Source organism: Myodes glareolus, chromosome 1 (assembly GCF_982192425.1).
Source record: "Myodes glareolus chromosome 1, mMyoGla1.1, whole genome shotgun sequence".
In the NCBI taxonomy this organism is placed as follows: domain Eukaryota; kingdom Metazoa; phylum Chordata; class Mammalia; order Rodentia; family Cricetidae; genus Myodes; species Myodes glareolus.
The window spans coordinates 47,200,894-47,214,912 of NC_142026.1; the positions used below are offsets into that span (position 1 = coordinate 47,200,894).

Genomic DNA, 14,019 nt, shown 5'->3' on the forward strand with positions numbered 1-14,019 from the left:
CCTTGACGGCCTGAGGTGAGTGTCTTAGGTAGTACCCCCCCACACCCCTGTCTGAAGCAAAACACCATCAGCATGAGTGGTGGAGTTGAAGTGTAGGGGCAGAGAGGTGGGAAATCTACACCTTACATTTCTTTCTAAACATTTTTTTTATTTAAAAGGTTTTTGTTTTTTCCCATTTTCCATATCAACCACAGTTTCCCCTCCCTCCCCTCCTCCTATTCCCCCCAGCTTCTCCCCACCTACTGCCCCCTTCACTCCTCAGAAAGGGTAAGGTTTCCCATGGGGAGTCAACAAAGTTTGTCACATCACTTGAGTCAGGACCAAGCTCCCTCTGCCCCCTGTCCTGTATCTAGACTGAGCAAGGTGTCCCTTCATAGGGAATGGGCTTCAAAAAGTCAGTTCATGCACTAGGGATAAATCTTAGTCCCATTGCCAGTGGCCCCACAAACTACCCAAGTCACACAACTGTCACCCACATTCAGAGGGCCTAGTTTGGTCCTATGCAGATTCGCCAGCTGTCAGTCCAGAGTTAGTGAGCTCTCACTAGCTCAGGTCAGCTGTCTCTGTACTCAACTTCATATGGAAAAATGAAAAACCCAGGATAGCTAAAGCAATCCTGCACAATAAAGGAACCTCTGGAGGCATCGGCATTCCTGACTTCAAGCTCTACTATAGGGCTGTAGTAACAAAAACAGTTTGGTATTGGCATAAAAACAGACACAAGGATCAATGGAATCAAGTTGAAGTCCCTGACATTAATCCATACTCCTATGAACACCTGATTTGAGACAAAAAAGTAAAAACAGTACACTGGAAAAAGACAGAATCTTCAACAAATGGTGCTGGCATAACCGGATGTCGATGTGTAGAAGAATACAAATAGATCCATATCTATCCCCATGCACAAAACTCTAGTTCAAATGGATCAAAGACCTCAACATAAATTCGATTACAATGAACCTGATAGAAGAAAAAGTGGGAAGTAGCCTTGAATGCACTGTCACAGGAGACTACTTCCTAAATATAACACCAATAGTACAGACACTGAGAACCACCATCAATAAATGGGACCTCCTGAAACTGAGAAGTTTCTGAAGAGAAAGGACATGGTAAATAAGACAAAACAGCAGCCCACAGAATGGGAAAAGATCTTCACCAGCTCCACATCTGACAAAGGACTGATCTCCAAGCTATATAAAGACCTCAAGAAACTAGACAGCAAAATACCAAATAATCCAATTACACCTTAAATTTCTAAGACATGCATCCCAGAAGAATCTTTAGGCCCAACCTGAGCCTCATCTAATACAGTTATTGATTAAATTGTGTTTTCCCCAAATTCATCTGTTGAAGTCTCTACTTCCTGTGTGTCAAGATATGACACAGGACATTTAAAGGGAAAATTAAGATCAAATGAGGCTGTTAGCGTGGATCCTAAACTCGGTCCTAATCTGAGTGGAGTTGCTACAGTTGCTACACTTAAGGAGACCAGGATTGCAGGGTTGCAAAGGTGATGACCATGTAACAGTAAGACAGGAGAGGAGGTCACTTCAGAAATGGAGTCTTTGGACACTTCGATGTCAGACTTCTAGGCTCTAGAATTGTAAGGAACAAGTATCTGGTGCTCCAGGCCACCCACTTGTCTAGGCAGACACATGAACCAAAGTTTGCGACCTTATCTGTGCCTCACTGCATCCGTGACCAGAAGGCGTGTCGCGATCGCGACTCTAGTAGCACATGAATTGACTGTTTCCCTACGAGTGACTTTCAACATCTTGTTTATACAGCGCTGTGCGTTCCCTGCTAACAGAAACTTCTCACATGTGTTAGAACTTGTCCTTGCATCTGCCGGAACTGGCTGAGTACATTTTGCTTACTTTTAGAAGAGACTTTTCATCTAGTTTGTAAGGAGTAGTGCTATTGTCTGCTCATTCGGCAAATGTTCCTTATGATTTTTTTGCTTTCAGTTAATCTTTTTTATTTTATCATGGAGAATTAAGGTTTGTGTATGTCCAAACTCATTTTTTTTTCTGACCTCTGTGGTTAAAAAGCCACTTGTGCCACCACCAGTCAGATGGTTCGCAGGGGTTTCCCCTGTTTTTATGATTCCATAATTTAGTCATATTTCCTAATCTGACCTATATTTATTTTGATGGTATGTTCGTGGGATATAGAGTAATTTTCCCCTTCAAATAATAAACTACAATATTCTGGGGTGGGGGGAGGGAGAAATCCACTCAACAGTCCATTAGGTTGAAACGCTTCCTTTTCTAGGTTCCTACATGCCAGGATCTATTGGTCTCTTTCATTGTTAATTTCCCCCACCGTTGATGCCATTGTCTTGTAATTGCTATACCAATTACATATTTAGCTACCTAACGGGGTAAGTCTTCCTTCTGCCCTTTGCATTTAAGACTCTCCTGTGCCCACTCCACCCAGTGAATTTTAAAGTAATTTGTTATGTTCTCCCAAACATACCATTGAGTCATCAGTCAAAAATCACATTGTCTACTACGTCTCTCTAATGGGAAAAACAATGTCACTTTACTCAAACTTATTTATTAAATACCTCTCAAGGACCAGATCTAGGCATTTTAAACTGTTACTATTGTGAATGATGCCCATTTCCATACGGATTTTTAATTATTAAATCACATGGAAGCTATTGATTCGGGAATATTATTCTAAGCAGTGCCACTTTGTGGAGTTTTCTTATTGATCCTAACAGAAACTCTTTCCCCTCACTCCTTTCCTCCCTCCCTCCCTCCCTCCCTCCCTCCCTCTTTTCCTTCCTTCCTTTCTTCCTTCCTCCTTTCCTTTCTTTGTATTTTATTGCATTTTTTTGAAGCACAGTCTCACTATGTAGACCTGGTAGCCTGGAACTCACTATGTAGGTCAGGCTAGCCTCAAATTCACAGATTCACCAGCCTCTTCCTATGAGTGGGATTAAAGGTGTGCGTTGCCGAGACTAGCCTTCCATTATCTTGCAAGGCTGTAGTTAGGTTATTAACATGTATAGCCAATATGATTATGTGGAATCCTCATCATAAACGCCTCCATTAGAGGTTAAAAATTATTTCTTCACTTGTTTGGTTTAGGTTCGTGCCTCGTTGTTTCCCGGCAAATACAGATTGTGGCTCTCTGGAAAAGCATGTGACTTTGATAGGCTGCGATTCGATTGTCATGGATGGCACTAAATGTGGGAAATCTGACAGGCATCAATCAGAAGCATAGCTTTTATTCTTGATTCAAACCAGATCATCAGACCATTAGGGAACCACACCACGACTTTGCAGCGTCCTGACCCTATAGAATTCGTCTTCTTATCTTGATTTTCATTAAAATATCCTTAAACCGGGCTGGAGAGATGGCTCAGTGGTTAAGAGCACTGACTGCTCTTCCAGAGGACCCAGGTTCAATTCCCAGTGCCCACATGGCAGCTCACAACTGTCTGAAGATCCAGTTGCAGGGGATCTGACACCTTCACAACAATGCACATAAAATAAAGTTAAGTAAATCATATATATATATATGATATTCTTAAACCACCTGTACAATCTACAGTCACACTTGTCTGTCAAGGGTATTGTCAGGGTATTGTCTATGATAACACAGTAACTTTGTAGACTTCTTACTGCCACACCACACAAAGCCTGTTTATTTACTGCCTGTTTAATGGCATCTGGGGATTGACTTTCCCTTTCCTCTCCCACTTCTGAAGAAACTCTTAGAACGAAACTTGCTGCTCAATCAGAGTCAATATCTATATCCTCAGAGCTGACACAGTATTCCCTTCTCGGTTCTACTTCCTCTTCCCTTGTCTGCATCTCACCACTAATACTTTTTGTAGGTCATTCTGAATCACTTTGGGAAAGAAGGCCAAGGGTATAGGGCATTTTCTTTGCGGCTGTCACATGGCTGTCACTGTTGCAGAGGAGCATGTGACAGGTGTCTCTAAGCAGGGTCAGTGGTGCCCAGTGGAAGGTGGTAGGGACCACCCTACTCTGACTTACCAGGGAGCTTGCAACACAAGGATCTGGGGCAAGGGCCGGAGGTGCACGTCCTTCTGCTATGAGAAGACCTACAATCAGCCCCTAAAACTGACCTCACTACTTTGGATTGTCACGTTTTGAAAAAGGAATGATTTTGAAAATGTTTTTAACTTTTTTTTTTTAAATGCTTGCTAATACTTTATATTTTAGAAATACTTTGAATCAAAAGAAAACAGAAGGGTGGTTGCTGGAGTGGCACAGCAGAAAACAGGAGTTGTTTAACAGTGCAAAGACTCGTTGATATGGGCTTAAGGTCTAGAACTCTGCTATACAATCCAGTACCTCAAGCTAGGAATCCAGCATTGGCCACTTAGAATTCATTGAGGGTAGACCTCCTGGCACGTGTTCTTGTTGCAACCATAACACCAGCAACAACAATAATTAGAGTAAAGGGACACAAAGTAACTTCTGGAATGTTATGGGCATCATACGTGAGTGGAGCTGGCCAAACCCATCTAGTCTCGTTAGGTAGGGCCAGCTCTGTGTATCAACTAAACCTTCACAGACTGCTTAAAAGCTAGCAAGAGCTCTGAACCAAGTTACCACCCAGTCCAGACCTGGGTCTTTGGTCTTTGAGACATCTGAGAACAGGAATCAGGAACCCAGTTACAAGGAGACAATGCAAGTCCCTTGCCACCAAAGCAGTGATGTCATAATGGCGTCAGTGACTGCTCAGGCTTAAGCCTCTCAGGAGCTTTAGAGTGCTCAGATTTTGTGAACAAAGATTAGTAAAATGATCTCTACAAACCGGAAACAGCCTTGGTGTGTGGATCTCTGTAGCATTCCTAATACAAAAGAATAGCAAAGACATGATTCACTCCAACCCTTTGTTTCCAGAAGTTTCTTATCAAAATTCATAAAGACATGTGAGCACCAGAAAATACATGGGACAAGAACTTCCCACTGCACTTCAGGTGTGTAATTCTATTGAATTTCCAGGATTGCAGCAAATACCCAAAGAGTAAGACTTTCAAATATGAATTTGAAAAAAAAAGATTGCAAAGTAAGATAGAAGGACTTTCTGATTCCACCCAAGGAACCTCTAATTTCACCCTTTTTACCAAGAAAAAAACATGGCCACTCCTTGCTTTGATTCTTTCCAATCAAAAAGGTGGTCTCCATGTTTCTGACATTCAAGCAGAGCCTTTTGGGAGAACACATTTGTCTTATCTGATCGTTCTTTGCAAGTTAAAAAGAAATCAGGTATTAACTCATTTGTGATGCACTCAGGATATCTGATTACTTTAATTCTTCAATGTTTGCTTCCAGTTTTTCCCTGAGGGCGCCAGTAAATTCAGCCACCTTTTCTTCTTTTTTGTAAAACTGGAAAGTTGGGAGGCCGAAGACATCACGGTCTTGTACCAGTTCTGTGCAGTCATCGGCATCTACTTCCAGGAACACCACATCCTCATGTTTCAAAGACAGGTAATGGAAATATGGCCTGATGGCTCTGCAGGGCCCACACCAAGAGGCTGAGAAGTCCACCGCCACCAGCTTCTCCCCGGCCTCTTTAAGCACCTCCTCAAACTCCTCCTTGCCAAGGATCATTCTCACCATGTCTTCCTCCGGAAGCTCTATTTCCGTTTCCAAGTATGAGATGTTGCTTTCGTCGGGTAGCACTGTGTCTTCTAAGGATTCCATAATGTAGTCTTCCTGGGGTGTGATGGTATCTTCTGGGGACTTGGTGATTTCTCCCTCCTTGAACTGGATAGTGTCCTGGGAGGACCTAGGGATGTCACTCTCCTTAGACAAGCTATTGTCTTTTAAGGGTTTGTGAACTTTAACATCTTTGGACTGGATAGTGTCCTGGGAGGATTTGGGGATGTCTCTCTCCTTGAACAAGATAGTGTCCTGGGAGGATTTGGGGATGTCTCTCTCCTTGAACAAGATAGTGTCCTGGGAGGATTTGGGGATGTCTCTCTCCTTGGGTGAGATGCTGTCTTTTAAGGGCTTGTGGATTTTAACATCTTTGGATAGGATGGTGTCCTGGGAGGATTTGGGAATGTCTCTCTCCTTGAACAAGATGGTGTCCTGTGAGGATTGGGGGATGTCTCTCTCCTTGAACAGGATTTTGTCCTGTGAGGATTTGGGGATGTCTCTCTCCTTGGGTGAGATACTGTCTTTTAAGGGCTTGTGGATTTTAACATCTTTGGATAGGATGGTGTCCTGGGAGGATTTGGGGATGTCTCTCTCCTTGAACAAGATGGTGTCCTGGGAGGATTTGGGGATGTCTCTCTCCTTGAACAGGATTTTGTCCTGTGAGGATTTGGGGATGTCTCTCTCCTTGGGTGAGATGCTGTCTTTTAAGGGCTTGTGGATTTTAACATTTTTGGATAGGATGGTGTCCTGGGAGGATTTGGGGATGTTACCCTCCTTGGATTGGATATTGACCTCTGATGACTTGGGCATGCTGGCCTGCTTGTGATGGCTGCTGTTTGCTTCAGGCTTGAGGGTGGCCTCCTGTTTAGGATGGGTGGTTTTTGCCAAGGATTTGGTCATGTTGCTCTGCTTGGTCTGCGTGGGGTGGCCTGAAGTCTGAGAAACATTTTTCTGTTTTGGATTACTAGCTTTGGCTGAGGGCTTCGAGGTGTCGCCCTCTTTCAGCTGGGCGTCTTTTGCTGAGGGCTTGGGGCTAACTCCACGTTTAGGAAGGGTGGCACTCTCTGAGAACTTGGGGTTGTCACTAACCTGCTGTGATATCTCAGACTCCTCTGTGGACACATGGAGTGTGTTGCTGACCTTGGGAACAATGGCCTTCTCTCTGGCCTGGGCTGTGTCCAAGAACCCTGGGACCAGAAGAGCCTCATTTTGGGATAGAACCCGTAATGGATTTTCTAAACAAAAAAAATAAATAAAATAGAAATGCAGTAGAAGAAAGAAAAGACTGACTATCTATACCAAGGGAGACTTATTCTTAGAGATCGTGAATGAACCTGATGACTAATATGTAAATCTGAGTAACTTCATTCATCAGAGAGCCAGGCATCAGTGGGGGTTACATGGGTCTCTTCTGTGCATTCCTTGCTTTACCGTCTACTTTCCTTTCTCGGTTTAACCCAGCCTCCTGCTCCCCAAACCATAGACCCCTAAGGCAACCCTCTTCCTTTTCTTCTTACCATTGGTGTCCCTCTGGCTTGTTCTTCCTTGATTGTCTAATTTCACGGATGACCCTCCAGGGGTTCTTGCTTGAACACTGCTCTTGCCCAACTCCTTGTCTTGATTCATTTTTTTTTTTTTTTTTTTTTTTTTGCAAAGGCGAGAGTGGGGAGTCTTTCTTAGATTCTTCTTCTATAGCCAAACTAAGGACAAAATGTGCTAATAACTTAATACTCAGGCAGTACTCCACAGCGGATGTTCCCAGCCAGTACTCCAACAGTGGTGTGTGATAGTTTCATGGCAGCCTCCATGCTGGCTGTCATGCTGTGTGAAGCTGTGAGTCCATAAATGGCATTATTTCCTCGAGTGCAACCAGCTACTGAGGTAAGAGCCATTGTGATCAGCACCGCACAGGTGGCAGAACTGAGCTTTAGAGAAGTTATATGGCCAGGATAAGTTGTGGTTCAAAACCTATGCTCAAATAGTATTCTGGACTCTCTGCCGTAGAGTCTGTCTACACCAGGAGTTTATAAACTCAACTTTCTTATAATTTTCCCCCAGGATTCTCTAGCACCAGATTTCTCCTTATGACTTTATTAACTATGTTAACTGCTTTTTCTAATACTATAACAAAACAACAGAAGGTGTGGGCTTCACAAAGACATGAGGTTTATTTAGCTCATGGTTCCGGAGGGCTAAGGGAATGGCACCAGCATCGATTTGGCTCTATGAATGCTTCTTGGCAGGTGGGTAAGAGGTCCCAACGATGAGGAAAAACAAACAAGAAGATCACATGTTGACACAGGAAGCCAAAGCATGGAGAAGAACTATGCTTGCTCTCTATCTTAGGGTAACCCCTGAAATTATCAGAAACGACATGACCAAAGGCAACTCGAGGAGGGAAGGGCTTATTTGGCTTCCATATCCCGAGTCCGAGTCCACTGAGGGGAGCCAAGGCAGGGACTCAAACCAGACAGAAACCTGAAGGCAGGAGCTGATGCAGAGGCCATGGAGGGGTGATGCTTACTGGCTTGCTCAACCTGCTTTCTTATAGACCCCAGGACCACTATCCCAGGGGTAAGGTCACCCAACACAGTCTGGGGCCTCCCACATCAATTACTGGTTAAGAAAATGCCCTACATGCTTGTCCACAGCCCGATTTCATACAGGCAGTTTCTCAACTGGGGATTCCCACTCTGCGATGACGACAGCTTTTATCAAGTTGGCATAAAACTAGCTAATATAATCTCCTCAGAAGAACTAACTTAGGGTCATGAGAACCACTTTAATCCCTCCTGAAGGAAGAACCCACAAAGGCCTATAGACCACCTCTCAACCTCCCTACACCGGAACCAAGATTCCAACTCAGGAACAAACTACAGTACTCACTGGAACTATCCCCTGTGCATCTCCTCTGAGGAGTTCCATGTGATAGCAAATATGCATCTCCTGCCAGACAGCCTCTTCCTGTCCTCATGAGCCCTACTTAATTCCACCATCCTCCTACCTTTCACCCGAAGAGCAGCTTCCTTGTGGCTAGTCCCAGCTGCAGCAGCCATGTGCAGCTCACCATGCATAATCGGGAGTGAAGCTCCCACAGAGCTGGGACTGGAGCTCAGCCTTGCATGCATGAGACATCTTCCATCTTTAGCAACACACACACACACACACACACACCTTGTAGTGGTACGGGAGAATTGTCTGTATTCTGTCCATCATATTTTAAATAAATGCTAATTGGCCAGGCAGGAAGTATAGGCGGGAAAACCAGACAGGAAGTAGAGGTGGGGCAAAGAGAACAGGAGTATTCTGGGAGGCAGGAAGCTCCCTCCACCATTCCTGCCCAGATCACAGAAGGAGTAACATGTGAGCTGACAGCTGAAAAAGGTACTGAGCCACACGGCTAACACAGACAAGAATTATGGGTTACTGTAAGATGTAAGGATTAGTTAATAAGAAGACTGAGCTAATGGGCCAATCAGTTTATAACCTAATGTAGACTCTGTGATTTTCTTTGGGACTTGCCGGCTGTGGGGTACTGGGCAGGACGGAAACCCCAACAAGTTGGCCTTCATGTTACATTGTAGGAAGAATTCTGAGGTTATTTGCTTGTTTTCCACATTTAGTCTACAAGAATGTATGTGAGAATGAAGTTCTGCATTTAAGAAAAAGTTCAAATTTTTCAAATTTAATCTAATGTATATGGGGGGGGGTTGCCTGCATATATGTCTGTGCACCGTTTCCATGCCTGGTGACCACAGAGAACAGAAGAGGGCACCAGATCCCCTAAAACTGGAGTTACAAGACAGTTGTGAGCTGCCATCTGGGTGCCGAGAATCAAACCTGGGTCCTCTGGAAGAGCACCCAGTGCTCTTAACCACTGAGCTCAAGTTTTGCATTCTTGACATTTTTTTATGACAAGTTTTCATGTTTCTCTTACCACAGTATAAGAAATCAACCATAAGAAGGTTGTCTAAACAGTGGGTGCCCATGTTGCCTGTAGAAGCATCTTTGAAACATCTACTTGTAGTGGTTTAATTATCTATCAAACATATTCTATGAAGGAAGAAAGTAATAATGGCATCAATAAATTCCCTTTCAATGGGATACATTTTACCTGTTCTTTGACAATTTCAGCAATGTGCCTTGATCATATCTACCTCCCGGACCCCACTTCCCCATCTCCCCAAGCATTCTCAACACACTTCCTTATTCACTTCATGTCTTCTCTTTTGCAGCCTACTGAGTCCAGCTAACACCTGCCTGTTGGAACGCTGATCTTGTGTAGGTGACCACTGACCGCGGTGAGTTTGTCAGGGCAACAGCTATGCCATGTCCAGAAGACAGCATTGCACAATGCTCCTCCCATCCCCTGCCTCTTTCATTCTTTCTGCTTTCTCTTTGACGACGGACAATCCACGAGCCTGGTGGGGAGAAAGCTAACTTATTCTCAGCACTTAGACAGTCACTGCTGCCTTAAAAGGGATATCCCCGAGCCTTGCTCGTTGTGATATAAACTTCATTCCTTGGGTGTGGGCTCTACACGGCCACAGGGAGTGGATTATGATATCAGTATGTAGCCTTCCTAGTGGAGAGGAAGAAATGAGATCATCTCCCCTTCCATACTGTAAGTGCGTAAGCCAGAAGGCAGACTCGTATCCCAGCCTCTCCCCTCCAGCTTGAAGCATCAGCATAGGTGTTGGTTGCCTTTGATAAGAGGAAAGCTGGAAATAATGCTCTCATGCTCTATCGGGGATGGGAGCAGGAAGAGCCACATTCACGTGGATTCCACATCCTACGCAGTACTTATGTCATCACAACACAGGCCACCAATAGAGAGGGAGGGCATGCCCAAGACAGTAGGGCAGGCTCTTTTCCGTCTAGCATGTAAAGGAGATGCCAAGGATCTGGCAGTCCTGCACACACCTGAGTGGGACTGGGAACCGTTAGACCAGTGGACCATGGGGGCCTACAGAAAGCAAAGAGGCCACGCTGCTGGGAAAGGAGCTGTGGTCAGAGGAGGCAAGAATCACTGTATCAGGAAGGCAGTGTCTCCTGCTGCAGTGAGGGACTGCCTGTGCATGTCAGCCCAGGGTCAGGAAAAGCCACTTCACACGGGAGAGCAGCAAGAGGTCAGGGTGCCTGGCACAGTCAGTCCACAAAGGTCCACACAGCCATCTGCACGGAAAGGAGAGGAACTTGAAACACGGGGCTGATGCTACAGTGAAGAGAGCCCGGAGTGCGGATGTTCGACTAACAGGCACATTTAATTCGACAAGCCTGCTCCTCTCAAGCCCCCACTCCATCCCACTGAGGCAAGGTTCAGAGGGAAAATTGGATCCATTTTAGAAAACCTTTGAAGCTGCTTTGCACCCGCCTATCTTAGCGAGAGATAGGAAGTCTGTACGCGCCTGCTGCCGTCTTCGAGATCTTGGTCGTGCGCTTGGCAGAGCTGTGCTGGTTGTTTCTCCCTTGCTTATGAAGTTCATGGATTTCAAGACACTCGAACTATTGCTAGCCCCGAAGAATTTCCATTCGGCTCGTCGTAACGTATGCTTTCCCTCAGCACAGGTTCGTCTCTCTGTCGTCGGAAACCCTTATGTGAGTCAGAGTGTGCCTGAGGACACAAACGACCAATTAGTTTAGGCAAAAGATGATTTAGGCAGTTATGAAACAGCCTGGGAAAGATCTCATTTGGTCTCCAAACAGTGCTCAGTACTGCAGACCAGACCTACCCATGGGGCTGCAGCCTCCAAGGCTCCAGGAAGGCAGGGAGGTAGGAGGCCCCCACGACCACCACCAATGCTGACTTCAAGAACTTTCTGCTAGAGATGCAATTCCAGAATGAGCCTCCGGACCTCCTCTCAGCTGAGTGTTAGAGGTCAACACTGGCTTCTGCCCCTACAGTCCTTCCTGCTGGGCTTCTGCGGGAACCGGCAGAGCCAGGTGTGAACATCCTTCTCAAGCAGGTTCATCACTGGAAGAATCTAAGATGCACCTAGAGCCCCAACTGCAAAGGGGCATGACTCCTGCAGCGTCGAGCAGCCCGCTAGAAGGAAGCCTGGATTAGCACCGGGAATTCACTTCTGCCTCTACAAGAAGAGTTCTGCGGACTGGTCTCGCAAACACTACACTGGCATAAATTGTGTTTGATTTGCAAAACGGTACAGATTCCTGGCACAAGAACTAGAAAGCTGCTACGTGGGAGGAAAATAAAACCGACCCATTTGTCTGTATTGGTTATGCTTCCCACTGCTCTGACAAAACCCTATCAGGAAGAGCTTTGGGGTCGAGGTGGATGGCGGCTCACAGTTCCAGAGAGTGTTCAGTCGCCATGGCAGGAAAGGATGGCACAGGAGCTTAGTGGCAGAGGGAGCCCATGGCAGAGGCTTTTTCATGTGAGCAGAGAACAGAACTGGAAACAGGCCTGGGCCATAACCACATACCCCACTGTAGCAGCCTGACCTCACCTCCCAAAGTTTTATAATTTGCCAAATTCTGCCATCGACTGGGGACCAGACTTTTAAACATGAGCCTGGTGGGGACTCTTTCAGACACAAACCTCTCAATACCCGTCTTCAGAACTTATTGCTATTACTGTTACGGCTCGTATTGCCTTTGTTTATACGCATATATTAAATATTATTATTATTATGTGTGTGCTGTGAACACACATGTGCCACAGCCTATTGGTGGAAGTCAGAGGATGACTGTGAAGAGCCAGTTTGCTCCTTCCGTCATGTGGGCCTCCGGGATCAAACCCAGGTCCTCGGGCTTGGCAGCAAGCTCCTTCGCTCACTAAGCCGTTTTGCTGGCCTGATTATAGATAGAACCTAATGAGAACTTTCTGTTTTAAGAGTGGTTTTGTTTTTAGTTAGGAGTTGGGGGTGTGCATGTGTGAGTGTGAGTGCCCACAGAGTCCAGAAAAGGATCTCTGACCTCCTGGAGCTGGGCAGATGGATGCTTATGAACTTTATGATGGAGGTAGCTGGGAATCTAACTCAGGTCCTTTGTGAGCTTTTTTCCTTTCCTTTTCTTTCTTTTTTTTTCTTTTTCTGTTTGTTTATTTTGTTTTGTTTTTCAAGACAGGATTTCTTTGTGTACCTGGAACTAGCTCTTGTAGACCAGGCTGGCCTCGAACTCACAGAGATCCACTGGCCTCTGCCTCCCAAGTGCTGGGATTGAAGGCATGAGCTACTACCGTGGTTGCCTCTGTGAGCTTTTGAACTCTGAGCCCCTCTGAGAAAAAAATTTCCAAAAGCATGTTTTATAATCCTTTTTTCTGGAGAAGCGTCTCAGGGGGTTTTCTCAGCAGGAGGCCCAGGAACCAACCTACGTTTCTTGGTTGCTTTCCCTCACTTGACCATCTCCTGTCCTTCAAGCCTTCCTTGTGGGTACCTGCACAGAGAACCAAGTATTCATTATATTATAGGCTTTTTCTTCCAATCTCCTTAAGACTTAATCTACTGGCTTGAAAAGTATTAGAAAGTTGCTTTTCAGTTAGGGTTTGTCTGATGTATTTCTCATGTTCAGACCAGCATCTTAAGGAGGAATACCAGAGGTATCCTTTTATTATAAATTAAACATATCTAGAGAGCGCACTGCCAACAAGACTGATCTCTAATGCTTTTGAACTTGAGTACGTGGCCGAGGGGTTATTGTTCAGTTTCTCTGTTGAATGGTTACTTTCTTTCTCTCTCTTAACTTATTACACAGGAAAGAAGGGAAGGAGGGAGGGGAGTAAGGGAGGAAGAGAGGAGGGAGGGAAGGAGGTCACTACTCAGCCATACTCAAGAGGAATGTCCTATATAAATCACTTAGAATTCTTCTGTTCGTGGGTTTTGTTCTCCACCTTTTTAGCCAGTCATTTGTTCATATCAGGGTTGAATCATGGACATTCAATTTATACTTTGTTTTGTAATCTGGTACTGTGTTATTTATTTCACTGTGCAGCTTGTCCCAGCGTTATCTTTCGAGAGGCTCCTGCTTCCCTTTGACATGAACTCACCTTTGCAGATGTCCAGGCTCTCTGCTTACAAGGTGTTTATGATCATCAGGATTTACAGTCAACACGGCAGGATCCGGAATCGCCTAGGAGACCAGGTTGTTCATCTGCATGTGAGGGCTTATCTAGATTAGCGTCATCCAGATGAGAAGTGTTCTGGGGAGGTCACCAGAGAAGACTGTTAAGGCAGGGTTTAAGCCAATAGAAAGTCTTAATTAGCCAGCCCAGCTAATTGGGCTAATTACATGGCTGTTCAGGACCCTAGTACAGGCCCACATCTTTCTCAGGGTGAGCTTAAGCACAAAAGCCATGTCCTGGGTTGTCCGTCAACAAGAACAGTTAGCCAGAAGCAGAGCTACAGAAGCC

At 45.2% G+C, this 14,019-nt stretch overlaps 1 protein-coding gene across 1 annotated transcript; it reads right to left on the reverse strand.

Annotated features, from left to right (window-relative positions):
* Nucleotides 1–4,789: 4,789 nt before the first annotated feature.
* Nucleotides 4,790–7,476, reverse strand: Txndc2 (thioredoxin domain containing 2). Its single transcript, XM_087905434.1, has 2 exons — nucleotides 7,169–7,476; nucleotides 4,790–6,886 (listed from the first exon to the last, which is right to left on the reverse strand). The coding sequence occupies exons 1-2, from the start codon at nucleotides 7,275–7,277 to the stop codon at nucleotides 5,292–5,294; spliced, it is 1,704 nt and encodes a 567-aa protein (XP_087761560.1). The 5' UTR covers nucleotides 7,278–7,476; the 3' UTR covers nucleotides 4,790–5,291.
* Between the last annotated feature and the right edge of the window lie 6,543 nt (nucleotides 7,477–14,019).